Source organism: Anas platyrhynchos, chromosome 23 (genome assembly GCF_047663525.1).
Source record: "Anas platyrhynchos isolate ZD024472 breed Pekin duck chromosome 23, IASCAAS_PekinDuck_T2T, whole genome shotgun sequence".
In the NCBI taxonomy this organism is placed as follows: Eukaryota; Metazoa; Chordata; class Aves; order Anseriformes; family Anatidae; genus Anas; species Anas platyrhynchos.
In genome coordinates, this window is record NC_092609.1 from 2,946,627 (window position 1) to 2,962,428 (window position 15,802).

The window sequence follows — 15,802 nt, forward strand, 5'->3', positions numbered from 1 at the left end:
TTTCAACATAAAATAAATACATTTATCTGGCTTGGCAAGAAAATGCAAGATAATGCCGCCGCCCTTTGGAGATTGCAGTAAGGTACAAACCGCAGGTTGATATCCATATTGTGGCCGTGTCTGTGTCTTCATGCTTATACAAAGATAGCTGTGTGTACATATGGACATGTGTGCACAAATATGCTGATATGCAAAGATGAAATGTATATATATTTTTACATATATATGTATATACACACAGAGAGAAGAATATAACCTGCACAAACTATTTGGGCTTCTTCACTCAGTGAATTCAACTGTACTTATGGAAAGAACAGAATCACTGCATTTACCTTACCTATTTAAAAAATATATTAATTAATTAAAAAAATAAAATGAAAGCCAGCTCATTATTTGATTTCCACTGATGTACTCATTGACATGAGTGGTGCTCCCTGCACTTACTACAAGTATCACAAGTTCAATAGATATTAAAAATAGTCCGTGCTCTGAATTACTTCCTTTTAAAAATTCGGCTGAGAGCAGCACAGAAGTCTGTTAGAAGTTTTCAGCTGTCTTGCTGATCAAATAGTTTGTTCTGACTAAACTAACACGGGGAGGGGAAGGATGCAGGCAGCCAGAAGTTAAGAGCATCGCTGTGAAACTTTATGTAGACTGTACCAGAACTCCTATATGCCTCAAAAGGCACCAGACCAAATTCTAGGCTGCATAAATGCCTTTCCAAATTACATTGTTCATATTCTGCTGAGGTTATTTGAATTTACACCTATGGAATCAAGAAAATATTTTATTTTTTTGTCCAGTGACATAATAGATGCTGAATACTTTTACAAAATTCCCAGGCGAGTCTGAATCCCGCTGTTTGCCACCTTAGAGCAATTTCAAGCAGAGGAGTTAAGAAAAGATGCCTGAATTCACTGAAAGCAGTATAAAATATGAAAGAGCAGCTATTTTTTTCTCCTGAACATTCAACAATAAATACTTAAAATAGGCATTTAGGAAAAAAAAAAAAGAGAGAGAGAGAGGAAAAAAAAAGAAAAAAAGAAAAAAAAACTCTTTGGGTAAGAAAAGATTTCAAATCCATGCATTTTCTCCATGAGTTACAGTGTGCCAGGAACTTCCCATTTAACAGCTGAAATTGCCCAGCGAGATGAGATACAACTACCAGATCTATTTGAATAGCAGCTCTAACTGTTTCAACATTTCTACATTCCTTTTGCCTCAAACCTGCACTTATTCATCGATGCTAGTCCTTTTAAAATAAAAGGATACACTAAATATTTAAAAATCCCTGGGGCAGACCCTCTAGCTGCTGTAAATTGTCATAGCTCCATCGACTTCAGTGAAGCTATGGTAATTCACACTAGCTAAGAATATCCCGAATCCTCCTACTCCCAACTTTGTTTTAAGTGCACCTTTTATGCGTTTCAGTGCCTAATGATTGTTTATACAGAAGTGCATATTTTTTGTAATAAAAGCCAAGATATATCCTAAGGAAGAAAAACAGAAAACAAAACAGAAAGCCATTGCTAGGAAGAATATAAATTCGGCATATACTTTTGACATGTCCAATATTACAATGCCTTGGAAATAACTCTGGGAACAAATGCCTTGTGGTTTCGGTGCCGCTGTAATAAAACAACAAAAGCAACTCCGTTTTTAAAAGTTTCTTTTTTTTTTTTTTGCCTTTTTCTTTCCTCTCTTTGTGGTAATACTAAACGAGATATCCCTTAGTCATGTAACTTACGCATGTGGTCATAAAAAAAATATATTTCTGATAGCACTACACCAAAGTCCGAGCAGAATAAAGTAGCAGCACCTCCAGCACATCTCCTCAGCTCACACAGGCTTCCTCGAGGTGGCCATGTCTTGGCACAGTAAGTGCTTAGAATGAGTTATGTGAAATGGGAGTGCAATGAGGCTGGGCTCTGAAAATAAATGTGCCACTTTATTTTATAGTTTGCACAATTAGCACAGTTAAGAACTTTACGTTTAGTAAACTTTGCTGCTAAATCTAATTTTTCCAAGCATTTTGCAAACACCTACATTCTTACCACTCAGCACACTTGGGGAACGGACTTTTGTTAGAGACCTAGATTGTTACCCTTGGCCAGTACGTCCTTTTCAAGCCCCAAAATACATGAAACCTCTTGATTAGGCAAAACGGTCACTTGTTTCCAGTAAATTACAAGTTCACAGGAAAATCAGCGCTTTCTAAAGACTGAGGCAGTTTCAGCCCAGAGTTTTAGCAAAAGTACCTCTCAAATCTTTAAATCCCTATTTCCAAGTGTTTCATCCCAGTATCCAAGTCCACATTTCGGCTGGGTTTGCTTTACAAGTGCTAACAGAACTGACTTGTTCCAATATAAATCAAAGGCAAAAATCCCAAACCCTGATGGGGTCCAGGACCAAGCCTACAACATTATCTTAGAGCAAATTACTGGCACAACTTCACTCATGCTTAAGCTTCTGTTTCTATGCTGTATTAGGAGCACACCTTCAGAGGTGCTCCTTTGCTTAAAACAGGAATATCAAGGCCAAGGACTTATTGTCTACACATACACTTACTAGACTGACTTGGACCACTTTCCTCTCTAACTAGATCTATATGGGAAAAATGATGGTTTAGATTATGAACAGTCTTGAAAGCAAAACTAAAACCAAGCACCAAACCCAAAAAGCTACCACAGGCACCAGACCTACAAACCGAACACCCCAGAAGGCTCGTGGCAAAGCGAACTTGCCCCCTTTCCCCCCTCACACTTGCCTAAAATGGTTTTAAAATTCAGCCCTCAACTTCCCTCCCTTCACTCCCCCCCCCCCCCAAAAAAAAAAAAAAAAAAAAAATCTGTCTCTAATTTCAAACTCAAATAAGCTCACAGCATGGTGGCCTTTGTTTTGTTTTCTTCTCCCCAACTCCTCCCTGCAATTGCATAACAAAAGTGTCTAAATTCACACCATCTGGCCGATAAAGACACAGGCCCCAGTGGCCGCCTGGCCCAGCTGATTAGAGCTCCTGTCTAGTCTGAGCCTTGTGGCGAAAGTCACAGCTGTGGGGCTTGCTTGCACTCAATACAACTCTGTTATTAGCCAGCTGTAGGCCCTGAGACTACTTCTGTTCAAATTATAATACCTTTTAACCCTCTGAGCATTGAGGGCATGGAGGGTTGCTGGCAGCAGCATAACAACTAGTTTCCTCTTAGTTGATAATTGGAAGAAAAAGAAGAAGGGGAGAAAAAAAAAAAAGTTATTCCAGGAGAGGAGACTGTTTACCTTGATTTCCAACCACTGCAGGGAAGGCTGCGTGTTTGAGAGAGATCCACCTAATAGGAACTGTTCCCATTAGGCTGTAATAACCCAAATGAAAAATTTCAGATCTGCAAATAAATAAATAAAACCTCTCATGGAAAGCACTAATTACGGAGAGCCGAGAGTTTAACTTTCAATTGGTATGACAGATTGTTGTAGCCGTATCAATATTTAGACAACTTTCCTGCTAAGCATGCATCTGTCACTGTCTGAGTGGAAGATGCGGAGTTTTGGATGCGCTTGTCTCTCTATACAGCAAGGATATCTGCGTGTGACTATATACAGAAAAAAAAGACAAAAAAAGAAAAAAAAAAGAAGAGCCTACCTTCAACTAGCAAAGATTGGAAGAAGGGGAGCAGAAAGACAGCCAGACCCTGCTTTTTAAAAACAGGAGGCATCAATTTGGACAGCAGAGTGGGTACAGTGCATTAAATTTTTATATACTGTTACTAATGCAAACTAAACTAGGGGCTTTAAAAATTGATGCTGCCACTTAAGCAGCACACAATGAGGAACATTTGATTATTGTACTTAAAAGAAATAAAATAAAATGTCAGGTTTAACTAGAATTGGATCCGTTCCCTGGGCATTATTCAAAGTGATAGGTATAATGCCTCTTCAGGATACACAGCATCCTGTTCAGAGGTACTTTAGGAAAACAAGACATTTAAAATCAAATGTCTTGATTAGGCTGCAGAGCGCTTTTGATTTGGTTCACTAATCTGTGTTTTACATGGAAAGGACACCCCTGAGCTGTAATTCTTCCTTGGCTAATCTATCAAGCAGGAAAGTTCAGCACAATCTGAATAATGGTTTACATTTGTAGAACGCCGCCTTAAATCAAGCACGGAATATGCTTATAGGCACCAGTGGAGGCCAGGTATGTAAGAGATGAACAGCGTGTTTGATACTTTGAAGGCAGAGGCAAGAAGCAGGGAAGAAAAACAAGCCAATTTTATTTTAAAACACTACGTTTGCTGCGCTATTTTAACTTCTAGAATAGAACCTCTCTATAGAAAAGCGGAGACAGACAAAGTCCCCTGACTTATTTTATTCTCACAAACAAGAACCCAATCGCGTAGCAATTCAAAGATTTTCCTGCTTCGCGTTCAGCTAATTATAGAAGAGGCTTTCACTACCAGGAAAAGCACATATATTTAAATCTGTACGTAACTTCCAGGTGTGCCAAAAAGTGACACGCAACCCTTTGATCTTTGCTACTGCATCTATAGGTCCTCGTAAAGCGCACGTCGCGTGCAGCCCATCCACAACACGAGCTGTGTTTGCGCATACATATGTGATAATTGCTCAGAAGTAACAATGCTCCGCGTCTTAATTAAGGAGAGCAAAGCACAACAGATAAACACTATGCATTTACTTGATTCTTAGTACATTTAACAATTACATCAATTACTCTGTTCCTTTTAAGTGCTGAAACTGAGACTTCCCCTTGACAAGCCTGCCCAAATAAGCTGCTCTAACTACTATAGTAACTTGGAAGATGACTTAGAAGGAGAAAAAAAAAAAATAGTAGCAAATAGCAGCATTAAAAGAAGCAACATTCAGTCCAACTACTTAACCACCCCCCCCACTAATACAATAAATCACAAAATGTGTTTAATAAAGGTCAAGATTGGTTTTGCCTTTCATCTTATGAAAGAACATTCTACGCACAATTTAGCACATTTTAATATAAGAACATTGACTGTTTGCATTGTTATATGTATTGAAAAAAAATTTAATTACACGAGAACAGGAAAAGTAATAAGTTACCATGGAAGCACGATGTACATACATAAGGTACATGTAACTTCAGATTTATACAAATGTTATTAAAAACATCCTCAACTCATTTTACCCTCTAATTTATAACTTTACATATTAAAAATAGTGTCTTTTTTAATTAAAAGATTGAAGTCCTATAAATATTGCTTACAAAGTATAGAAAGGAAGGATTTGGGCTTTGGTTTGAGAGTTTTCTTCCTTACTTGTGTTTTTTGGAAGGGGAGGAACTAAGCAAAATTAATTATGTTAATTTAATTAAGAAAAGTAGAATATTTCACCGGAGAAGATTTTAAGGAGAATACCTTCTAGTTTTCAGGTAAAATGTCTAAATCAAACTGTTCATGAAAGGTGCACAGGAATCTTGTAAGAAATAAATGCATGCAAACTATCAATTTAGACGGCACATCCAAAGGCCTAGCTTACAGAAGAAAAAGAATGCAGCTCAGGCTGCGGGCCTGAGCCTGCTAAATCTGTTGCACAAAAAAACAAACAAACAAAAAAAGGAATCTGTATCGAATCCAAATCAAATCTTATCCGCATATAGAAAAAAAAAGTCTGTTGTCACGCAGTGTCTCTGACTCAAAAATCAAACTCGTCCTGCCTACAACTTCATCAGAAAAGCCCTTCCAACATCCACGCAAGCAAGCCTAACAAATCGTATGTCATTAATAAAGTCACCTTACCTGCACATGACTTCATGAGTGAGCAAAACTCTGCACATTTCAGGATTCTTGTTCTGTCCTTCATAAGTTATGGGCTAAAAATGAAGAAAAGGGGTACATCAATAGCATCAGGGTTTTACTTGCTGGTGATAATATCCAAATTTCAGGTGAAGGCTTTTTACCTTTGTCATAATCTGCAAATAAAAGCCTTCCTCAAAGCCTTTTGGAACAGGAAGGCAGCTTATACAGTAGTGTTGATAAAATGTGGACAAAACCCTACAATCCAAGGGGCTCAAATTCAGAGAATAATTTAATTATTCTCAAAAATAAGGCAAAAATAAGGACTGTAATACATGTGGAAAAGAGACAAAAATGAACCAGAGATGAGAAATTGTGAGGGGCAAAGAGAAGAAAAGAGTGAGGATGAGGTGGAGCAGGGTAGCCCGGCATACATTAGCTGTGCTCACCTGCTTAGTGACTGAATCAATGAGTCTAACATACAGATCCTGTTCAGTCCTGACACCTAGAGCGAGAGAGAAACGCAGTCATTAATACTGTTACATGCACCTTTCCTTACAGAACATAAACATTTAATTTCATCTAGTGCCTTATTAAAAATCCTCAGCAACACCAGCTACTTTTGTTTCCTCTAGCATGCTTCCCAAACCCATCACCACGAAGTAATCTTCAGAGCCCATCCCTGTGATAAGGAGGCACCTAAACTGCAGTGCATTTTAGAAATCATCGTGACAGCGCCTACAAACCTTGCCTCAGTTCAGTGCCCACAGAAGATGACTGGAAAGGGGACTCACCGTTGCTATAAAGGAGTTGGAGTTTGTAATGTGTGCCGTTGTTTGTCTTTTCATTGCCTTGCTCCTGGAAAGAGAATTTAAAAAAATAAAAATAAAAAAAATCTTCCAGAACTTATTTGGCACATTTAAAATGCAAAAACTGATAATCATGATGGAAGTGACAATGAAGTTCATTAAAATTCTGCGAGGTGAATTCACTGATTGGGATATATTAACCTTCCGAATGACCCAGGACAAACTACAAAATACTGCTGACATCTTTTCCTGTAGGAGTTCAAGAACTTCTTTTCCTCTCTTATTTGCTATTATGCTCTCAAGTTTTTCAAGGCAACAAGATGAACGTGCACATTGCAAGTCAGCTAATATAAAACAGATTGAGAGTAGAAATGCCTAGTGCTTCTTGTCTTTAATGTGTTCATTACTTTGCAACAGTGTTATCTGGAGTCACTATTGATATTTATATCCATTACAGAGTGTTTTCTTGCAGGATTTTTTTAAATGTAATTTTCTAAAAGTGTTATTTATGAGCATCTTTTACTATTAAAAAGTCTTTTTCTATGACTAAGAAAATAACTGTAAAAACAATAGTATGAAACAACGCGAGGTGCTTAACACATGGATTTAAAATACAAAAAGAAATGGTTTTCAGGTCCTGCCACTGACTTTGGAGCCTAGAGAAATACACAGCCCGCCAGATACTGTGACACATTACAGGTCAGATTCCACTCCTCTTAGGGAACTAATAAAACTTGGCAGATCTGATTGATTTTTAAAATAAAAAATAAAATCAATCATTCTTTGTCCCCCGTGATTTTTTTTATTCTATTTTTAGTGGATTTCTGAAATTCCCTTTGTATTCCTGACACAACCTTACAAGTCTTTTCAGCTAGAGCAGCACACAGAGGGCAGCAGCTTTTCCCAAGCACCTGAACCCTGGACCAAGAGCTGGTTTTATTTTGCTACGGACCAGTACAACAGGTATTAAAGGTGAGCAGCTCCGTGAGGGAGAAGAGATGAAATCTGGAGGGGAAAAGAGGGAAAAGAAAGACAACAAGCCTTACTTTGTCGTTTTCTACAAAGTCCACAAAAGCTGTCCTCTCTATTTCCACAGGCTGCCCTTGTCTGTCGTAGAGAGCCAGAACAAAGTGGAAGAAATTGGATTTCCTCAAGTTGGAGGGTGGCTGCTTTTCAAAGTGAGCTCTGGACAAAGCTACTCCGCTGTGGAGGAAACACACGGGATAGGGTGTGGGGGGAGAGACAAAGACATTACAAACCCGTGCAGCAGCACTACGAGCAAAACGACGAGCGGGCACGGCAGAAGGGATTCGGGGAGAAGCCCGGGGATGTCGGCAGGGTGCAGGTGCCGCTCCAGGTCCCCCCCGTCCCCTGCCACCGCCGGCGGTGCCCAAATTTGCAGCCGCTCGTTCCTGCGCGGCCCCGGGCGGGGTGGCTGCACTCCGAGGGCAAAAAAAAAAAAAAAAGCCAAAACACTGGGCTCGGAGCGTTAAGCCCCAAAAGTTGGTGCTGAAGGCGGGGAGCTGCTTCCCTTCCTCCTCGGCCGGCACCTTTGCGGGCACGGAGCGCTCCCGGTGCCTGCCAGGCTTTGCTCCGAGCAGGCAACCGACCTGAGCGCCTTTCCTACGGGCTGTCAGCGGCACCGACACCGTTTGCGGTACAAAGCAGCCGCTTTCGGGCACGGCACCCACTTTCCCCCAGCAGCAAAGTTGGTTTTAGCGGCTTTTAGCGGCTGGCTATTTGCCCCGGCGCCTGGGCATGCGGTTTGTGATTTACCCGGCGAGAAGCTGAGCTCGGGAGCCCCCGGCTCCGCTCAGCCCCGGCCACGGTTCCCAAGCATCTCCCGGCTGTGGGGGGGGGATTTTTGTGTGCCCGCCGTGTCCCGACCCGCAGCCCTGTTTGGTAGGGAAACGAGCCGAGCCTCCCTCTCCTAACGCTGATTTTTTTATCTCCTGCAGAGAAAATAGGTGCCCGAGGGCACCTCCGTAGCACGGAGCACACAAATTGAGTCTACCTGCAGGACAAGCTGGGAGGCTGAGCTGCTTTGGTGTCCCCACGACAGCTCTGCTGCACGGGCACAAGTATTCAAGGCTTTCGGAGCTTTCCCTGTGCTTTCCCCTCGCCAGAGAGGCACGGGGGGAACTCCCCGCATCTGCCACAACCGCACCTGGGGGCTGCCTCTCGCCCTGCAGCGAAGAGCTCGGATTTGGGGTTTCTTACTGATCCCTGAAATAAAAGCGGCGCTGCCCCAGCCAGCCCAGAGCGGCTGCACCTCCGCGGTTCCCCCGCAGCCCTTTCCTTTTACTTTCGGTTTTCGGGAATAAACGTCCCCGGTCCCCCCCCCACCCCCATGGATTTATTAAACCATCTATCGGCATTCCTAAAACTCTGATAACTCCTCCCATGGTGCTTGGGAAACCTTGGATCAGGCCGTGGGTGGGGGCTCCGAGGTACCTACCATTCCTCCAACGTCCCACCCGCCGGTGCCCTCACCTTGTCCCTATATTCACTAAAAAGCAGCTGGCTGCCCGGGCTCGTTCAGCTTTCCCCTTCCCGGCGCTATACTGGTGTTTTTTTAGGAGAAAAAAATGTATCCAGAGAGCGAGGGGACAAGTAGATATATGGTACTTAAAGGAGTTTTTATCACCTCAGCCAAAAAGGGAAGAGACTGGGACAGCGCTCCTGTGCAGATTTAGCTGAGGATAGGAGAAGGGAAAAAAGTGTGGGGGGGAAGACACCAAAACACCAACCTATCCAAACAAGAAAAAAAAAAAAAAAGGCCCCAAACCCTACAGCGACCAGCCCCAAACCCTGGCGGCTCCCCCCGCGGTGCCAGGTCCGCTCCTGCCCCGGCAGCTGTAGGGCCGCGGGGTGGGATCTGGCCGCTGCCCCCGGTAGCCCCGGAGCCGCCTGAATTGAGGAACCCAAGATGCGCCGGGGGGGCGGGCGAGGGGGAAAAGCGGCCCCAAAGTTGGTTTTAACTCGGTTCCCTCCTGCCCGGCTGTCTGCCCCCGAAAGTGGGAAGAGGTCTCCTACAGCGCTGGGTGCAAGCGGTTTCCACCAAGAGCCCTCTGCGCTAAAAAAATTAATAAAATATATATATAAAAAAAGAAAGTGATCAGAGCTCTGCCATCCGAGCCCGCGCTGGATTTTAGGGCTCCTGATGCTCTCCGGGTTTGGAGCGCCTGTCCCCAGCTATAGCCGTATTGTCTTGAGCCTTCAGTGAGTAGAAAAGACCGGGAAGGAGGAAGGGGGGTGTCAGAAAGGGAGAAAATAAATTTAATGTCAAATGAAAATAACAAGAGGGAGTAAGGAAAAGGATTGCTTAAAAATAAAAATAAAAAAGAAGCACGGAAGAAGAGAGGGAATGCGGTGACGGTTACCTTTGTGCTGCTACGTTTGCATCCACAACCCCAACGTTTCTGACCCAGGACCTGACGGAATCCATTTCAGAACCTAGAGATTTATCTTTCAGAATTGGTCCTCTTCCTAAAGTATCTTGAATCCCAAACATTTAAAAAGTCTATTCCAACTGGCAACAGTTTCCTTGGGGGGGGGGGGGATGCGGGAGGAGAAGAAAACCACGCAGCCTCTGCAAGTGACACACACAAATCCCAGGGAAGTGGAGAACTTCAGCGTTAAAACCAACTTCTTCTGCTTTTTGGTGCTACGTGTGTTTTAATGCCTTCAATGAGGGGGGAAAAAAGTTTGTCCTCTCGCCGAGCAAAAGTTACGCTGATTCACTCTTGCCTGGGATCATCATCATTCAAACGCGGGCGAGGAAACTGCAGCCAGCAACCGCTCGCGGGTAACGAGGATCACCTGTTTCTCGAAAGACAGGGGGAGAAGGATTGATTGCTGCCCAATCCGGGGGGGGGGAAACATACACAAAAAAAAAAAAAAAAAGAGGGGGGCAGAAGGGCTGGGGATGACTCGGGGAAGGCAGGGGAGCGGGGAGGGAGCCGGAGCCTCGCGGCGGGCAGCCCGCGCCGGGGAGGAGCCGCAGCCTCCCGGCCCCGACACCATCAATGGGGCACGGCGGGCAGGGGGCGGGGCCTGGTGTCCATAAAAGGGCATCTCATTTGCATGGCCCGCCCCGATTGGAGGGCTCAGGGCGCGGCTCCCCCGCTCTGCTCCGGCCCCGGTGCCCGGCCGGGAGCGGGACCCGGAGCGCGATCGGGAGTGGGGTCGAGACCGGGACCGGGAGCGGAACCGGAGCGGGACCGAATCCGGGAGCGGCTCCCGGGCCCCTCAGCTCGGCCTCCGGCTTGCAGCCTCGCAGCCCCACGCGGTCCAGCCGCGGTAACCGGGCTGCTCCGCAAAGCCCTTAATAAATCCATCCAATAAATTAATTAAGAAAGCAGCCGCGCGGGTGCCGGCTTTGAAACGGATCGAAGCGACCAACGGGGCTGCCCCGGGAGGCTCTGCCCGCGCGGTGCCACCCTGGGCGACATGTCGCGACACGGGCAGGGCAGCCCCCGTTCCTCCAGACTTAAAACTTCCCGTAAGGTCCTGCCGAGGGAAAGAGGGCCCGGGAAAGGAAAGCGGAGCTCCCCCAGCCCAGCCGGCGGTGAGGCAGGACGCTACCTGTGGTTTGAGTTGGGTTTTTTTCCTAAAACCACTTTGTCTCGCTGCTATTTCCCCCCCGGCCCTTTTGTAGCGGGATCCGCGTATAGATCTGCCTCTGAAATCCATCTAACAGCAACGCGAAAACAGATTTCAAGACAATGAATGCAAATCTGTGCTCAGCGACCATCTGCCAGATGAGGGAATCAGATGTTCGGTAGTTAAAGGGACAGCGCCAGGATTTCCTCCGCTCATTATCCGCAGCTCCTCTTTAACCCGCTTTATTTTTTAACGGGATGAGATTAATTCGGAAATCGATCTCGTATTTCTAACTCCTTGCACCCGCGCACGCTTAGATTTCAGAAGGCACCGTTCTGCTAAATGCCGGGTGGTTCCCAGTAAGTTTGATGCAGTTCTCCTGAAACAAAAATTACGAATTCAAACCTTCCCCGAAGACTTTCATAAAACGTATCCTTAATTCAGGCGCGATCGAGGGCAAAGCCGGCACTCCGGATCGCTCTGCCCACAGAAGCGCCAGACTTTTGGGTGATCCAGACCTCACCCGATGCCTGCTCAAGGGCATTTCCCACCGCAGCCCCCTCCCCAAATTCACCAAGGCGCACCCGGTGAATTTGTCGCGTTAGCCAGGGGCAAGGTGGGCGTTATAAAGCAAAGCACCGGGAGCTCAGCGCTGCTGCGAGCCGAGGCCAACGCCGGGATGTTCACAGCCCTGCGATGCGATTATTTCTCCGGTCAGAAAACAGGGTGACACATCCCAAAAAAAAAAAAAAAAAAAAAAAAAAAAGTAATAGAATAAGAACGCGCAGTGTAAACGGACGCGTTACAGCGAATTTGGTTTTACTTTCGCAATAGGCACGGGTACCTTTCCCCCGGTAAGAGTCCCTCTGTGTACTAGGATTATTTGGGGCAGTGACACCCTGCGGAATTCCCCAAGCGGGGCTGCTGGGCTCCCATGGGGAAAGTGCTCCCCCCGACCTCCAGCCGCTCGGCTGCGGAGCCGGACCCAGCCCAGGAGCCCCCCCAGCCCCAGCTCCGGGGCCGGGCCAGCTTTAGGAACAATGGGGACTCGTGTGCCGCGGGGAGCCGGGCTTTTAGGGCTTCACGGCGGGTCAGAGGGCAGCGGCGCAGGTCAGAGGAGCTGCTCTCTCCTCACCCCAAACAGCTGCCACCAGAATTTGGCACTTCGGGGACAAATGAAGCGAGCCGAGGGCAGCGCCGGGCCGGGGGGAGGCATCGCTCCGCCGGGAAGTCGCTCCCCTTTGGGGTGCATCTGCAAGAGGCAGCACTTCTTAAACACTGCTGGAACGCCAAGCACCGCGTCCAGAGCCCCCGTTTCAAGCATTTGGGTTACGGAGAGTTGCGAAAAGCCCCTCTCGGCCCGGCTCTCCTGCTGGCAATCCCCCGAGCAGCGGTGTCGCTGCCTTGGGGGCCGCGCTGTGGGTTACCGGAGCCGCTTCCAGCGGGCGGTGCCAGGTGAATGCCGCCAGGGACCGGCGGCGGGACGAGCCTGGCAAAACCAAACCAAAACCCAAAGCAAACACGCACACACGAAACCCTGCGAGCCCTGCCGAGGACAGCTCGGGCAGGAGAAGGCAGCTCCGAGCAGCCGATCCTCTTCTCGTGCAGCTCCGAGAAGCGCCCGGCACGGCCAGGAGCGTGCCCCGGGCTCCTGGGCCCCGCAGCAGGAGGAAACATAGGCTGGGGAGATTATCAGGTACTTCCAAAGCATTACCCTAAAATCACGCTGGTTTCCTCTCGCGTTTAAGGCGAAAAAGGGAAGGAAAAAGGCTAACCTGCGCCTGGAGAAGACCCTGGAAAGGCAGCGTTTCGTTCGTGTTCCTACTCACTCGGGAGAATCCTGCATCCTTCAGGTGTCTCAAGGGAACGAACTGCAGGTGAAAGTTATCCTTTTGCCTCTGCCACTGATAACTCTTTCCGTCTTTATCCAATAATCTCACTGAAAGTTTCCCTCCACAGCTGCACCAGAAAATAAACGTTCCTGTTACAAACAGCTTAAAATTAAGTCCTGCACAAGGCAGGCTGTTTGCATGCAAGCACACACCACATGTTTGGAAATACAACGGTATTTGTCAAACAAAGAGCTCCCCGAAAAGAACTTTCAGGAGCCCAAGAGCAGAGCAAACAAACCATTCGCTTGCAGAGGATGCCCTGTGCCAGAGACGTGGCTCCCAGAAACGAGAGCAGGTTGTGATCTGAGCTCCTGGTACGTGGTCAGAGCACTTACAGCTCTGGTTTAGAAGTCCACTCCGATTCAGGAATGTACTCCTGATTTACAAGACCCCCATTTAACTGGAACAAGATAATATGCAATGCTTCTTAAAACGTTTAATACAAGAAGTTTAAAGCAGTTCAGGTGCATGCAACCAAACCATGAAAGCAAATCGAGCTCTGAGCTGAACGCTGCATGCAAAACAAGGGCTTAAACAACGAGGTGCTTTTGGTGGGATTGGGTGCATAAAACTGGGTTTACAATAAACCTAAAGGTTCTCTCAGAAGCAAACTCACGATTTGATTGCTGGAAGAAGTTTAATCCCCAAGTATAAAATTGCTTCCCTCTCCCTCCCCCCCCAAGTGCACTTGGAAATATCTAGAAACGTGATTTTACAGCTATAAAATCCTGAGCTGTACCTGGGCTCTCCCTCTTTCTCCCCCTTCCCTCTTGCATCGTAAAGGTGCCATTTACTGGAGTCAACTCTCCCGACTGATCAGCGCTTATAGTGTGCAAGTTTCAGAGATTCCACTGATCACATTTAGAAGCGTTGAACAAAGGAATGCTTTCAAACTTACAAATGCATAAGTAAACATTTAATAACTTCTTCTCCACCTTATCTTTCCCAAAAGAGAAAATATTGCATCCATCATATCCTCTTCCGAGTTTCCCATTCACTCCGATAAGTAGGTGCTTTTCGCAGTAGAACAGAAAAACACATCTGCTAGGTTTTATATCCAGGTTTTTTGTTTTGTTTTAAAGATACTTTTACTGCCTTTTGCCTAGCATGGTTTTTGGAACACGTTACCAAATAATATTTTACCATCGGGAGTATATGTTCCATTTTATTTTATAATGCAGATTTGAGAAGTCTTAGTGCTGAAGTTTGTTTTTCTAACCACATGGAGGTTTGAACCACCAGGCATAGTCAGGAAAAATGCTTTAAGTGGGTGTATATTTGTGCTCGTAGTCTCATTTTCCAGTTTATAGAAAACAATCACGGGGAGCTTTTATTATGTCTTTGCATGTCAGCTACCCAAATTAATCTTCCTCGGGAAGAAGAGGAGTTGAGGTTATCACGCCTGTTTAGTTCCACCGCCGATGCACACTCATGCCCCAACTCCAGCTGTCAAACGTCGCCCACAAGAACCGGGTAAGTGCAGATGTACTGAAGAGCAGAATTACATTCACTCATTAACATATGAATCAAATAAAAGCGGTCCCCAATACTGCAAACATTCTTATATGTAACCTATATTAGTCACCAGAGTGGCCTTACAAGAATTACTTGACAATATGCACATGCTTAACCTCATGCTTAAACATCTGCACAGCGAGGGCCTCTTTTTCCTCGCCTCAACTCAATGCAGCTCTGTCTTAAACAGGTGTCTAACTTTAATTACTTCAATAGGCACTCTGAAGTGATGCCACGGGGACACTTTGCCTACTTAAGAGTCAGCACAGCTTAAGCCTCTTGATAGATAAAAACTTGGTTTTAAAGTGTTTCAAAATACAGAGAATTGGGAACACTCTGGACTTGCAGCTCTTCTGGTGGAGCACAGCCTAACATTTCCATTTGGGATTTCAAGTTACCTTACTAAACAACTACTTTCATGCAAACTAGACTGTAGTAGGAGTGCCCAACTTGCACTTAATTCCTCATTTGCCCACTCTGCCTGTGAATAATACATATCTAGAAACATATCTGGAGCCTCCCTGGTTGTGCCATTTAACAGTACAACTGTACTTCAGTTCCACCAGCTAGGGCTAACTACCCAGAAAAGCTTTGTTTCCAAAATCTGGAAATTTCCAGGCACATACACACAAATATGTGCATATATTTCTTAGGGAAGACTCAGGTATGTGTGTATGTTTTCTAGGAAACAAGCATACTGATCTTTCATCCTTGCATAACTCCAATAAGCAGACACCTCAGACTTGCCAATAACCTTTCATCGTTTGGATAAATCCCAGGTTTCAACACAAAGATAGAAGAAGCTACAGGGTTTGGTTGAAAGCCTAGTACATTGTCAAAATGGTTTGACTTAACAGGTTTGGGATCAGACCAACATTATGCTGCTAAGCTCAATTATAGACTTTGTTTCTTTTATTTTGAGATGGTTTTACATCTAAATTTCAATGCTTGTAAAGCTTTCAAGATACTTGCAGAGACAAACTTACTTAAGTCATGCAACACTATTTGATGACCAGGAAGCTGAGCCACCAAAAAAGTCACAGTACACAAGAGAGAATAAGGGTCCAGCATCATCTCCAAGGTGATTTTTCCTTTACTGGGCCATTTTCCCAATACACAGAACCACCCATGACAGCTAAAAGTGTGCAGTCATGTAACATGCACACACAAAGAACCTTGGCTGGGTTTAACTTTGTGCTGCTCATGG

At 45.4% G+C, this 15,802-nt stretch overlaps 1 protein-coding gene across 6 annotated transcripts in view; it reads right to left on the reverse strand.

Moving 5' to 3' along the window:
• EBF2 (EBF transcription factor 2) overlaps positions 1 to 13,163 on the reverse strand; it is a 136,416-nt gene extending 123,253 nt beyond the window's left edge. For 2 of the 6 annotated variants that reach the window (XM_038167023.2, XM_038167022.2), the window contains exons 1-5: positions 9,967 to 10,612; positions 7,630 to 7,786; positions 6,569 to 6,632; positions 6,224 to 6,279; positions 5,778 to 5,851 (exon numbers count right to left, since the gene is read on the reverse strand). In XM_038167023.2, coding sequence (XP_038022951.1) covers positions 5,778 to 5,851; positions 6,224 to 6,279; positions 6,569 to 6,632; positions 7,630 to 7,786; positions 9,967 to 10,097 — 482 coding nt within the window. In that variant the 5' untranslated portion in view covers positions 10,098 to 10,612. Of the gene's footprint in view, positions 1 to 5,777; positions 5,852 to 6,223; positions 6,280 to 6,568; positions 6,633 to 7,629; positions 7,787 to 9,966; positions 10,614 to 11,170; positions 11,190 to 12,963 lie in introns of those variants that run through there. The other 4 variants (XM_072027236.1, XM_038167020.2, XM_072027237.1 and 1 more) reach the window with 3 other exon arrangements.
• Between the last annotated feature and the right edge of the window lie 2,639 nt (positions 13,164 to 15,802).